At 43.6% G+C, this 14,738-nt stretch overlaps 1 protein-coding gene across 4 annotated transcripts in view; it reads right to left on the reverse strand.

The window, feature by feature from the left end:
- Positions 1–14,738, reverse strand: part of ADCY5 (adenylate cyclase 5) — a 207,951-nt gene that overhangs the window by 9,420 nt on the left and 183,793 nt on the right. For all 4 annotated transcript variants that reach the window (XM_027679003.1, XM_027679004.1, XM_027679005.1 and 1 more), the window contains 4 exons: positions 12,202–12,289; positions 5,718–5,834; positions 4,914–5,078; positions 2,641–2,816 (listed from right to left, as the gene is read on the reverse strand). In XM_027679003.1, the coding sequence (XP_027534804.1) occupies positions 2,641–2,816; positions 4,914–5,078; positions 5,718–5,834; positions 12,202–12,289 (546 nt within the window). The remainder of the gene's footprint in view (positions 1–2,640; positions 2,817–4,913; positions 5,079–5,717; positions 5,835–12,201; positions 12,290–14,738) is intronic.

Genomic DNA, 14,738 nt, shown 5'->3' on the forward strand with positions numbered 1-14,738 from the left:
CACAGCCATGATGGCAAGGACAGACAGCTCTCTAAATCACAAAGCACAGCTTGAACAGAATTGATGAGCTTGATGAACAAATCATCGGGCAAAGCTCTTTGGACTTCACTCTGCAGAACTCAACTTAGAAGACCACATTGGTCCATCATATCTTGAAAACCAATGCATTAGTTTTATCTTCTGCATAGGGAAAAGGAAACATGATAACATCTCTGTGCATCCAGTTACACTTCATGTGTCACCGCACTGGTGTGTCGCTGCAGTCAAGTCTAGCAAGTCCCAACGTGCTATAATCAGCCTTTTAGCTGGTTGCATGCTGGGTTGGTTTGTACACAGAAGTGTGAAGTGACATCTGCATCACTTCTAATTAGTCAGAGTACCATAATGGCTGCAGAGCAGACAGTAATTATGTAGCTACAATGGGCACCCAATTAAAGTAGTATGAGGTCATGTTGGCCTTTTTTTGTTGTTTTTTTTTTAGTATCAGCTGGACAATAAGGTTCATCTCTGAACTATGTGCTACATGCTGAGCTCCCATTTCCCACAACACGCAAATGGGCTACCAGACATCGGGGCAATAAACAGCCAACCAAGGAGCTTTTTGGACAAAACAAAGTGTCCTGGTTTCCACTGGAATAGAGTTAAATTTTTTCCTAGCTGGTGTAATGCTGTGCTTTGGATTGAGTATGAGAATAATGTCTATAACACACTGATGCCTTAAGTGTCACTAAGTAGTGTTGATACTAAGTCAAGGACTTTTCAGCTTCTCAAGCCTCACCAGGCTGGAGGGGCACACGATGTTTGGAGGGGACAGAGCTGGGACAGCTGGCCCTGACTGGCCAAAGGGATATCCCATACCTACGATATGGCATCATGCTTAGCATGTGAACTGGTGGGAAATCTGGCCAGGAGCTGCTGCTCAGGAACTGGCTGGGCATCAATCAGCAAGGGGTGAGAAGTTGCATTGTGCATCACTTGTTTTGCCTATTCTAACTATTTTATTATTATCATCATTATTACCACTATTATTATTTTCTTTCTTTTCTGTCTCATTAAAGTGTCTTTATCTCAACCCACAGGTTTTCTCACTTTTACCCTTCTGATTCTCTCCCCCATCCCACCGCAGGGCAGTGAGCGAGTGGCTGTGTGGGACTGAGCTGCAGCTGGGGTTAAACCATGACACAAATACCATTTAGTGAGAGAGAATACAGCATCACAGAAAGCTATTTCTGGGAAAACATGCTAACCTTCTCCACTTTATTACTGACATTTTGATTGTGAAGTGATGTAAATTATACTTCCAAGTGCTGTAATTTCGCTTAGTGCTTGAATTACAAGAATGAAATTATATTTTGAGATATAAAATGCTTTTTTTCACTAATTGTGTTAGAAAATGCTAAATAGCTTCTGCTGATGGAACACATAATATCTCAATAAAAAGGAAGGAAACCTCATTCTCCCTATACCTCCCCACAGAAAGCTCCATGGGGTTTCCTACCTAATTTCTTTCACTTGAGTGAACAAAATAACTTAAGTGATTACTGTCAATGGCAGCAAAAGCTATACATCCATTAATTGGGCATACAGGAATCACAGAATCATGGAACATTCATGTGAAGGACAGAAGTAACCGGGTGCATCTGGCTTGAAAGGGTTAATGACCATCAAGAAATTTGAGCAACTACACAAACCATTTCATAACACCCAAGATAGCAGTGGGAAGGGCCATGGGAATCTTCTCAACCACCCTCCTGTTCAAGGCAGGAGCAACAACAGCAATCATCCTTGAGGAACAGTTCACCTAAATTGGCATGATTTGATTCACATTCAAGTACAATTGTTGCCTACAAGGGGAAACCATCAAAACAAAGACTTAACACAACAACACAACTCCCAGCAAGAAACAAAACTTGTGGAGCAGGGCGGGTTTGTGGATGTGCCAAACTTCCCTCCCTGGTGTGACCTTCAGGAGAGGGGTAACCATGTCAGTGGAAGGAGGCTGCCACCATGATTAATGTGTGACCTGTTGATCACAAACTACCTTTTGTAAGTAAAAGGGCAACTGTCTACTCCCACTTAGCCCCAGGCCCTTCTGCTGGGAACTGTGCTGAGCCCAGCTGTGATACTGGCTTTTCAAATGCAGATATGTGTCCAGCAGCAACTGGCAGGAGATCACTGGCCAAACATCAAACACCACCATTCCACCACCCCAAGCTGGGTTTGATATATCGTGGTGGTTTATTATCACATCCCTGAGCCAATTCAAGTTTGTTGGAGGACTTTTTTTTCTTTTTTGGGAAATGACATTTCTATATTAGGACTGTAATACCAGAAGAAGTTAGAATGACTAACTACAGCTCCCAATTTCTGGAAAAAAAGAAGTACAGATCCACTCTGATTCCAGTTACATTCTGTTATTATTAGATAGTTCATTAGTCAAGTCCCACATTAAAAAGGTACTCTCCAGCTCTTCAGAGGTGGAGAGTAGCATTGGCAAAGCCTTTAGCTTACAGCCATGCCCTCTCTGGTACCATGCCCTTCCCTTGCTTGCACCACAGCCTCGGCACTCCCATCCACTTAATGCCACAGTGAAATCACTGGGTGAAAGAAATGAAGATTTCAGAAGTGAAAGGCACTTACTAGGTGTTAGCTGTAACCAGGAGATCTGCATTGTCAAAAAGGTTGACCCCTGGCACTTCCACAATGAGAACATATATAAATTCAATGATTAACATAAGGATCAATTTTCCAATACAGCTGATCTGAAGGAACACAGAGCAGGCCAGGAGACTCAATAAGACACTGTAGGTAAAGTACTGTATAAAGACAAAAAGGGGAAAAAAAACAGAAGAGAGATGAGTGTCAGTTGGATAAATCAAAACTGAAAACAAAGGAAACTAAACAGAGGGATAGAAAGGGATTGGGAGTTATGTAGTTGAGCTGACAAAACATGTAAACCTGGGGCTGTCTGTGGGATTCTCCCATGTTACAGAAGTTAAAACTGAATGGATGGAAAGGAAAACTGTGGCATTCTTCTTCAGGTGTTATGTGCTTTACACTGAAGAGCACAGGGCTCACAGCTGTACACCCAAGGTTGTGACGTAGGTTTGCTCTGGACACGGGTACTGAATTAGCAGAAAGAATCATCCAGTTATGCTGTAATAATTTGTACTTTAAGGCCAAATTCTGGACTCTGTGTATCTTTGATTGTATCTTTGATTTGTGTATCTTTGTACAACACTCAGGACCAAGGGTTATTAGCAACTGACACACCAGGACAGATATTCACTTGAGGCCAGTGGGAAAGTACTGTCACTGCTGACGTGACACACTGACTCCACTGGCAGGAAACAGGCTGGACAAACACACTGCCCATAACCATGATCATTTTCCTGCCAGCAGTTTCAGATATGCACGTGTGTGATACTGGAGAACCTCTGCCACACCTGGTGGGGCAGCAGCTTCTGTCAACCAGAGAGCTGAGTGTTTACCATGCCACTGCTCTCAAATGTGATTGCAGACTGAGGGTGCTCATCACCTTCCTGCTATCAAATCTGTGAAGATTTAAGCTTCCACTCTGTCTGGACAGGCCTATTTCTGGCAAAACCCCCCCTGTATCATATGCCTTAGGCAATCCATCCTTTCAGTTAAAAGCAAGCCCTAACTGAAGCAGAAATATGCTTATGTTCTGAGCTCATTTATTAATAGTCATTGCAGATATATTAAATTAGAGAAAACTTGTACAGCTTGTACTCGACTCTTCAGTTTCTAGAGAATGAGTGGATGTTCCCTGTGACTGAGGGATAGGATCCCACCATCTCCTAAACGCACACTGGGAGCAACAGGCACCACCTGTACCAGATCCAACGCGTGCCCTGCAGAGCACAGGGGAGGGACTCCTTGCTTCCTACCCCACTGACTTGCAGGACCTGGCTCGAGGCTGCCATAGCAACCCCAGCATGCAGAAGGATTGTTCCTTATGGCTTAAAATCCCTCTCTGTCCTGAACCAACATTCCTTACAAGTTCAGGATGGGCACAGACTGTTTCTAGTTCTCTGCTGTGCCAGGTTTTGCATCTGGCTCTTTCTGCAGATGCACTAAAGCCTCTGCAAATTTGAAAGTCACAGTAATGGTGGTCTCAGAAACCCCACTGAATCAAATGCGGATCACATTCCTGTGAGGTTAAATGGAAATACGTTCAGTGGGACACTTGGACATCTGGATGACAACAGATCTGCCATAAATCTGTCAGGTCCCCATAAACCCAGATGACCTTGACATAAATTCTGTTCCCATCCTAGACAGATTTTTTCCTTTTCAATTTCCAGTAGACAACACATGTAGCAGTCATGACCTAAAAACTCAGAGAAAGATCTTGACTAGCTATGCAAAAAGAATTTTTTTTTGGCAAAGTATTCTACTAGTGTGTAAAATATATTGGGGTTGGGTTGTTTGTTTGTTTGGCTATTGTTTTTTTTTCTTTCTTCCCATTAGAAGCATTCCTTTTTTTTAACAAGATGTTCCGAAGAAGAAGGAATTGCATTTGCAAATTGAAGCAGACCACTATCTGGGCTGCTAACCTGTCTGAGGCCAGTACCTACTATACCTTTTGAAAGAATATATAAGAGAAGTTTTTCATCAGAAAAGCTCTTCATGCCATTAAGGACCTCATGGAGAAAGGCCATTTCTCTTGCTACAGACAGGGTCCAACACTTACAAAAGCCTACTGATTATTCAGCCCTGAAGGAACTTAAACATTAATGTGGACTCACAATAATAACTTCAGACACTAAAGTTTGAGTGTAGTAGCCTGTGCCGGTTCTATAATGTCAGTCAGGAGCAACTTGCTTTCCTCAGAATCACCGAGATTTATCACATCAGACCACCCTCTGAAACCCATTTTTCCACAATACCTCTGGAAAGTTGCAGTTGGGCAAAGGACTGTCACAGAATCCCTGCAATGTGCCCAGGCTGTAGTTGGAAGTCAGGTTGCTGATAAGGCATATGTCCACCCGGTCAGGAGTGATGTTGTATTCAGCAGCCATGCAGCTGGCAAGATCCACAGTGCTGCACATGAACTGGAAAAAAAGACAGTATTAAGCTCCACAGCACAGATAGGGAAAAGAAAACAAAATAGCTTGTATCAATTAAAAAACCCCTTGGAAATGGCTGTAGCAATGTGTAAAATATGCAACATGAAATCATCAGCTTATGTTTTACTGCACGTGCAATGGCTATGTTTTTTCTCCCCAAAAATGTTAATTAACAAAATCCAGGCTGTGCACTCCAGAAAGCCAGTTGCATGCTCAACTTTAGGTACAGCTTTATGTAGGGAGGTTCACAGGCAGAGGGTCTGTAGATATTACACACACAAAAATATCCTGCTGTCTGTGACAGGGCCCTGCTCTGTTGCTCTCTTTCTGCTGATGGGAATTTCTGAGCTGATAACTTTCCCCTGGCATGTCTAAAGCTTCTGCCCGTCTTTCTCTGAGCCTGAAATCAGCACAGCCAGACCACCTTGGTCCCAAAAGTGCAACTCAAAGCAAAGTCATCACCATCCCCATTAGGTGATCCCTGCACTTGGAGCAGGATGCAGCACTATGCAGAGGCTGGCAGGATCACATAAAACTCAGTGGTTTTAAGGATCACGATGCTGCAGAGCACCGATAAGAAAACCATGCAGAACTGAGGGAATCAAAAGGAATTAATGGACATACCATGTTGACAAAGGCAGATAGAAAAACCAGGATAATAGCAAAGACTCCAACTAAGGTACTATTGGTCCTGGACTGTACAATCTTCTTAGAAAGAGTCTGGAGAGGAACTGGGAAAAGCTGCATGTGGGAAAAAAAAATACGATTAAATAAACAAGTAAAACCATTATTTTACAGATTACAACCTGCATTTGAGCTGCCCACATCCTTCAGTATGGGTCTGTGTGGATGCTGCACAGAGGTGGAGGATGGTGATGGGGGATGTGGGACAAGGGTGAGCAGAGACGTGACTGCCTCATGGCAGCAGGCCCAGCTGGCTGACCAAACCTACTTAGGCCTTCCTAATGGAGTGATGGCTCCTGAGCCCAGAGAGCATGGCTTGCAGGGCTGTGCTCATCCTGTTGTGAGAATCAAACCACAAGCCATCTGTAGCTGAAATAGCCAGGAGCTCGAGCTTGGAAATTACTGGAGCAAAAATTAAAAGAAGCAGAAATGAATATACACGTCATATCCCTTTGATCACAAGGGCGTATCGTAGGACTTTCTGGTGCCATTTCAGACACAGACTGTTAAACAGCCCTGGCAAGGCTTGTGATCTGTCAGACCCTCAGCGAAAGGCGCTGCAGAAATCAGCTGGCCTCGGCTGGTCTGTGGCACTGAGCACCACGCTCACATGGGGCTAAAAATAACTGTGGGTGAGGGCAATCACAGAGCTCCCCCAGCCAGACTGTCCCAGTGACTCACCACCAGCAGAGCTAGAAGCTTTCTGCTAATGGCTAATGAGCGCCGGCCGCCAGCGAGCTCCGCTTCAGGTGCTGCATCGTATTCTGGGTGTTAAAGCGGAGACTAACCCAGCACCCTTTGCAGCAAGGATCACCCCTCAGCATGGTGTGATCACCCCTGCATTGCACTGGCTACAAGAGAGTTCAGGAGACAGAGAAACCAACCCTTTCTCTTCATGTGCCACCACTGTGCCAGTGCAAGCTCGGGGCTGGAGCAATGTGAGATGGATGCCGGGAAACCCTCATGCACTGACACGCTCCTGTGCGGTATTGTCATCCCTGCAGTGCCCTGCCCCTCCACACCATCCTGCCAGGGCAGAGGGGCTCTGCCCAGGACTGCCAAAGCTTTTTCCAGAAGCCAACTCTCCCGTCCCTTACTCACTGCATAAATAACCAAGCCACTAGAGGGTATTTTTAGAGACACAAAGAAACCAGCAGTGCAGCGCCACGGCACCGCAATTTAACTATGACTAATGTTTCTATTAAAAGTCTTGCTTTTCCCTTTTATCCTTCACTCTTACATCTTCGGAGATGCAACATTTTGTCAGTGCTGTGCTTCCCACACAGCAGCCCTACAATGTAATTACCGAGTGTTGGAGCGGGCAGAGCGCTGATTAGCTGGTGACTTTTGCAGAAGGAGGGAGAGGTTGAGGCAAGAGTTTTGAAAGAGCTGATTTCACCTGCTAGCATCACACACAAAAATCCAGCTAACTCCAGGTGAGAGGAGAGGGCAAGGCTCTGTAGGGGACCGGAGGAAATGGGAAAGTGGGGTTGTGACTTATTTACACTGAATGAGGATTGATTGAAATTCACTGAAAGCTTATGCAATCCTTCAGGCTCAGTGGCAACCACTGCAAAACAAAGGGAAATACCTCTCTTTCAGAAATAAACCTTGCTGATATAAAAGTCCTCTGTTGATAAGCCATGAACCAAAATATCTGTTTGCCCTACCATGTCCAGCTGCTTCCACACAGACATCAGCTAACAGATCCCCACCAGCACAGGTACATGGAAAATGCAGTGGGGCTTTCCTCTGCTCTAACCTTTAAAAGTTTTGGAAGGAGAAGGAGGATCTGTGGGGCATTTAGACAGTTTTCTCACTAGAATAGAGCAGGACAGGTTTTCCTGCTACCCCTTTGTTTAGGCCTCAAGGCCAAGCTCCACAAAGGTATTCAGGAACCTAACCTCCATCTGTAATGTCTGGGAAACCAGGCACTTAAAGAAAACTTGGGAGTTCTTTGTTGTGGATCTTGGCTCAAGCCCCTGATGCCAACGATCCCAAAAAAGCCTGACTTTGAACCAAGCCTGAGATATCAAGCAAAGTCATCAGTGGAAGACACTCACATTCTAATGAAAACACTTTTTCTTTGTATTAATATTGGTTCTCACTACTTGGCAAACAAGGAAGAATTTTAGGTCAGTAAACATGTACAGCTGGAGAAAGTCCTGAAGAAGAAACGAATGCCAAAATCCATAGGAGGTCAGGACTGCAATAGAGAGTGCAATAGCACAATCATGATGTGCATCTGAGGAACCTCTGCCTCGTGGACAACATTCACGGAAGCCCTGTAACGTAAGTCACACCCTCCCCGTCTTACAGAGACAGGTAGAGACCAGGAATACTTGCAGCTTGGACGGCTTCTATGATAGACAGAAGGGATCTGTCTCAGCTCTGACAATTGAGCTGTACTCTGGCAGTGCTCCCTCCATAAAAACATTCACAAGTCAGGGGTATAGCACAAAAGAAGAAAAAATAAAAGATGACTTTCCTTCCCATTTTCCAGAAAAAAAAAATCCCTTCTCTCATTGGAAAAGCAGCAGGAAATCAGGACACTGCAGTACATTGAAAATCCAAGCACCATTGCTGGTTAGCCCGTTGGTTTGTACTGTCCACCATCATCTAGTCCTCTTAGTGAGACTCAGTCCCGCCTGAGTGAAGAACAGGATGAGGGAAGGTCTGATGAAATGGCAACTCCAAGCCGGGATTTGCACTACTGAGAACAGGGGCTAAAAGAAAGAATGTGATTTATTTGGGCAGCTGAGATCCATGTTTGGGAAGCCACACAAGCATGAGGTCACTCATTAGCCCTCTAAAAATCCACATGTAAAGTAAAATAAAGACAGCAGGGAAAAGAAAATAGGATTGTCCAGTTGATTCCAGTTCATTCTGATTCAAATGCATAAATCTAGGTGAAGGTAGGGCACTCCTGTATAGGTGAAAGTCCGAATTTAAAAAGTGATCCAACAAGTACTAATGCCACAGTGAAAATAATCCACAACCTCCAGTCATTTGCATGACAAAAAAGTACTCTAAGTAAAACCCATACTTTGCAATAACAGCTGATTTAGGACAAAAGAGTAATATTTCTCCTTTTTTGTCTTCTTAACATACATTGTGGACATGGAATACTGCTTAGATAATTGCTGTTGCGTTGTGAGATGAGGTCTTTAAGTTCTGATTTTTCAATTTGTAATAAAAGCCTTTGAGTCATTTTGAAGTACATTAAGATACTTCTGGAGTAAAAGACAACATCTCCAGGCAACTGGATATTGCAAGTCCATTTATGTCACTTACTTCACAGTGATTTATTAGTCTATTAAAAAGTACAGTTTTCAGAGGGTTTTTTTTCCCTGCTTGAGAAAAAACCCCAAATGCTTTATGAGCATCTAGACCAGCTTTGAGAGCCACAGGAAGAGGTAGGAAAGCTACACCTATGTAAAGCTACAGAAAAACTTATTTTCTCATAAAGAGTAATTTGAAATTTCTCTCATATGTGCTCCCAGGGCCATGCAAGAAGTTGAATTCCACACAGTTGTGTAGATACCAGAAGTTGAAGGATTTTAAGAAGAAACACGAACTTGGTAAGTTAGTAGCAAAACAGATGTCTGTCAGCAGACTATTTGTGAAGGGACCCTGGTTCCCATGACCTTAGACTCTACTGGGAAGGGACACCATCTCACGGTGGCCAAGTCTTCATGGAGCATCAAAGGGAAGAACTGGAACTCTCTTGTTTATTACAGCTGAAGAAACTTGGAAAGCCATGCTGGCTGTGCTGGCAGTTCCAGGATCAACTTCTAGTCCGTGGAGAGTTTTATAGTGGAAGATAATAATGACAGCGAAAGAAAATAAAACATGATCAAGCTGTTCAGAAAGAGCCTGCTGGCCACTGTCAAAGCCAGAGATGGAGAGGCCAAAACAGGGAAGGAAAAATCTCACATGAAAGCTGGAAAGAGGAAGAAAAAAGAGACACTAATCATGTAACAGCACAGCAAACAGGCAAAAGTTATGCTTATGCTGATATCCTGGGGTGGACACCTGCTTTCTAACTTTGTGTGGAATGAACCATTGGTATGCAAAACATACTGGTATGTGAAACAAAGCAAACAATGTTGACATCCCTGTGTCTTTAAATTTCATCTAAAACGATCTGTAAAGTTCCTTCCTTCTGTATGTGTGTAAAAGTGCTTCCGAGAGAAAGTGAAATACAGAAATAAAGGAACACCCCTTAACCAAGGGCTGGGTAAACCCATTGCTTAAAAAACTCAGACTTGAAACACCAAGATCTTCAATGACAGAAGTAGGCTGCAGCTGTTAGGAGCTGCTGCCATCAGACACATAGCTGAAATCAGACAAGCTGAAAGTACCTGTTCGCTAAACAAGCCCCCTCATAATCAGATGTTGTCAACAAAGGCTAATCTGGAGCACTAAAAAGAGGTAATCAAAAAGGTACTGGAGCTAGAAGGCCCAATAATCTCAATATTTGCAATCTGTGCACAGAAGGCTCTGGCCACACCGGATGTTATACATGAGCACATTGTGGGGCTAGGCCAAGGTGCTGAAATGTCACTGTCGGAAATACAAGAGGCTTCAGAAAATCCTGAAATTCTGATGTTAGTCTGAATTTCCTCTGATGTCTTGTGTTTCCACAGCCTGTGCACTGAGGCAAAGCCAGCCTAAAAACACTTGTGGGCACCACTACATGAATTTGGGAGATCAAGGCAAAGAAAGCAAGATTGAACATCTGCCTAGAGTCACATGTAAAGTCCTGTGTGCCTTTTAAATTAATCACTGATAATTTTAAACCAAGAAGCCCAAACCAAAACAAAAAGCTTTGAAAGATGACAGAAGAATCCAGTGCTGCTGTCAGTATGTGGAAGCAACCTAAGGCCATAAATGCCAGTGGGTGACACAGCTGTGAGCCTTGGAACGTATCTGGCTGCAAGTCATCCAGCTCAGATGCTTCAGAGTTCCGAGTCTGCCACAGTTCTTGCCCCAGCAGAGCTGGTGTGGTTCTGCTTGTCTGGCAGTGTGCTGGGATGTGCTGCCAGTGCCAGTGCAGCAGAAGGAGGCAGCACAGCTCTGCACTGAGTTTCCCAGTTCTTTGTGGCTGTGACCAAAAGCTTTTCACCTTGGTTGTTAATTAACTGCTAATCACATTAAACTGATGATACCAGTTTACAAACTAATGACAGTCAATAACATCCTCACCTGTAATGGACTCACCAAGTATAACCAGGCATCTTTGGGTACCATTTCCCAGCCCAAGCCTTCCCATTAGCACTGTTCTTTCTGATGCTAGTTCTCATTGCTAGTAAAAAAGCAGGAACAATGGGATGCTGCACTTACAAACTAGGCTCCATTTAAAATTGCCATAAGGCCAAGAGAAACCTTGTGAGTGAATTGTTAAGTTCAAATAGAACCTCAAGCTTATTTTATTGGGAACACTTTGCAGCAATTATTATGTAAGAAGGCAAAGCTTAATTCTCCAAATCTAACTTTCAAAAGTCAAAAAGACATATAAGGTGTCAAGAGCACCCACATTCAACTGTTGAAAATGGCACAGAGAAGATAATTAAAGTGAGGCAAATCATCTGCCTGACATTATCCATTATCCCACTGTTCCTTCTGCAGAAAACATAATGCTATCAAACTATTTTATTCCAGGCTCTGGGGAACAAAGCTGAGCTTGGGCTAAGGAGCCCAAATCTGAGCATATTTCACGTTCAGACAGTGCTTGACTAGAAGGATCCCCAAAACTGCAAATACATCAACATTTTAATAGAAATACCTTTGAGTGCAAAAGATGAGCACACCATGCTTCCCACAGTGCTCACTGCCAATTTACCACAGGCTGACAAGAAGAATTAATGTGTTTTTGGACTTCACACAATATATTTCTTTGCTTATTAAAGCCAGTTACGAGAAAGAGCACACTGAATGTTGGAAGCCCTGTGCACTCATCTGAGAAAGGCTGATAAACTTCTATATGTTTAAGGCTTTTAATTCCCTCTGGGACATTTTTCCTTGATGATATTCTGCTTCTGATTATCTGCCTACCCAAACATGCATATGTAGCAGGGGCCAGCACACAGGCAACTCTGCAGGAAGTTTACAGGGAGGAAACGAACGGTCAGTGTTTCGTTCCACACTGGAAAATATGTTCTTCTTATATCAATATGAGAGTGCCTGCAGGGGACTTAATAGACATGCAGATCCACAGAGTGATTACTTCTGCTGAGCTAAAGAGATGCCAACCCTAACATCTGCATGCAGTTCATTCTGCCTTATCAAAGGCTTTTTCTGTAACCCTTATCACATAGTGGGGAAAGGAAGGCTAACAAAACACGCTCTGTTAGCTGAAGAAACAAATTGCTGATCCAGTTATTTTAGGCAGAGCACTCTAAAAAGAAACCACAGTACTCACCTTTACACAGGAGTAAATGACTGAAACAAACACCACTGTGGTCAGGATCAGGAAACAAGTCAGGAAAAATCCCAGCATAAACGTAGAGCTGAAATCAAGAGAGACGGTTGGGGTTTTTTGTTTTGTTTTTTTTTAAATGCACATAATATAGAATAACTACAGCTCTGCTCTGCAGAACACGACATTTTTACAAGCTATGACACACTGCACAGGCTTTCCAATTAGGACAGCAGTAGGAGACATGAGGTGCCTTGAATACCAACAGATACTCTGTCCTATTTAGAATTACTCATGCAGGCTGCAGAGCAGAGAATGCTGCATCTTCTATAGCAATCACCTTCCTGCTGGGGTGACAGTGGTGGGACTGAAAAATATTTCATGCGCTAGAGGAGGCGATAGAACAACTTGTTATGGCAGGTCGGCTCCCGGCTGGTTGTGGGCAGGCACCCCTGGGAAGGAAGGCGGGGCTGAGTGCTGCAGTGCAGCTGAGTGGGAATAGTCTCACTGGGAATAGCCACCTGTACTCACACAGGGAATGTTTGTGTGGCACCATTCTCCGTGCTCTGTCTCGTGCATGGGATGGGAGGAACCACGGCTGGAGGACAGTCAGGGAAAACAGCCTTAGCTTGGCCAGCTTGAGAGGTTCCTGCTCCTCCCAACTTTGAAGTACAAAGAGGATCCCGGGGCCAACTTTGTACTACGTATTTTCATCTGTTTTAATCACGGAGATAGTCAACACCAATTTCCTGGTGATTGGTCTCAGTGTGACAGGATAGGCCCCCTCCCAGGAGTTAGCCTTGTTCATAATTTAAAGGAAGTATTCCTGTGATGTGATATTGAGGCCAACCACACCAAAGCCAGCTGGTCTCTGTGTTCTCTCATGACTACTAAGATAATTGTACTTGCTAATTCACTGTTTGAGCCTTTGTGAAATAAGTTAAAGCTATTCCTCTTTATCACCATAAATGATCACTGACATTCTGTCTCTAGTTTCAGATTCAAATTCCATGGTGTGTCTTTCATGAAACTCTGATGGTGACACATATCACACCTGTGGTTTCACTTGCTGCTTAATTGCTACCTTCAATAAAAGACCAAAGCTATGCAATTGAAACATAAGGAAAACCAAACCAAAATGTGAAGGAAAGTATATCTAACCTGCAGTTAAAACATGGAATTTTATTTACTCTTGAACCAAATCACCTTTCAGACAGGCCAGGCTGACCAAGGACACTTCAGAACTTCCAAGAAACCCCCAACCACCATCCTATGGGCAGCATGGAGGGAGACTGAGCAGCACAGCATTGACACCACCCTGCCATAAGGGATTGGCTCCTGCGTAATACAAAGGAGGCAGCCATATGGTTGCCACACATCAGAAATTGTCAAGCTGTCATTTAAATGTTAAACTGGGTTTTATGTAGACAGCTTAGTGGCTGCTTAGGGAGTCTGATGAGCAACACGAGGCTGGTAGAGGGCCTCTGCAGGTGTGAAGTCATGGCAGCAATATCCAGAAATCCAAAGTGTAAGCCCTTGATAAATGAGTTACTCTCAAAGTACATTTCTGGATGTAATGAACAATGCTTTTATTTCTGGGAATGATCTAGTTTCAATTTTCAGCCTCTTTCAGCTTAACTTCCAGTTTCCCAAAGCAGACCTGTCTGTTTACACACTGCATTTGTACTGATGTTATTTTGCTGATTCAGTCCTTCTGTGAGCACTCTTGCCTGGGAGAGTGAATGACAAACACCAGACTACATGTTGTTTCTGTGACCTTCTGAGTATCTGATCTGAACACTACAAACCAATCTCTAATCCAAAAAGATCTGTGGTAGGAACAGAAGGCAGTTGTAATGGCATAAAATAGTACTGGAGTTCTCCTCAAAGAATTTTTTTGTCTTCTTTTAATGAAGACAAATTTGGAGCATTTTCAGAGCTTCTGTGATCTTTTTCTTCAGATTAAAAATTACTAACCCCAAATTTATTTCCAACACAGCATTGCTCAGTAAATGATATATTATTGCTACTAAACCAGAGCACAGGAAATACCCACATGCTGTAATTTTAAGGGATTTTTAAAGAACTCTTTGAGAAGAAATATCATGTCTGCAGAGCTCACTGCTAGGAAAGATCTAGTGGGTTATACTGTGCCTTGCAGAGAAAGCTGCAGGCCACTGCAAGAGCACTGTGCCCCATGGCCCTGAGGAGCTTATGCCACTCTTGCCTGGGAAAAGAAATGACTGCAACCCTTAAACCTGGAGTGAGCCACTCAAAGGTTAGGCATGTGTAGCTCAACTCCTTCTCTACCTCTCTTCTTGCACTGCTGCACTGAGTCCAGAAGAATAAATGTATGAGACACTATGCCTCATCTGTTAAGCAGACCCTGTGACCTCAGTGCTCTGAGCAACGAGGCTGTGATGGTTTTTCACCTCCCTGTCCTACTGTGTTCAGATAAGAGGACAGCCAAGCCCTGTGTTGTGAATGTGTACTATGCCTTCATAGACAATCCTTCCTACTTAGTGATATTTGTTTTCCAC

The sequence above is a fragment of the Neopelma chrysocephalum genome, unplaced genomic scaffold, assembly GCF_003984885.1.
Source record: "Neopelma chrysocephalum unplaced genomic scaffold, ASM398488v2 Primary Assembly neopelma1_44, whole genome shotgun sequence".
Classification (NCBI taxonomy): Eukaryota; Metazoa; Chordata; class Aves; order Passeriformes; family Pipridae; genus Neopelma; species Neopelma chrysocephalum.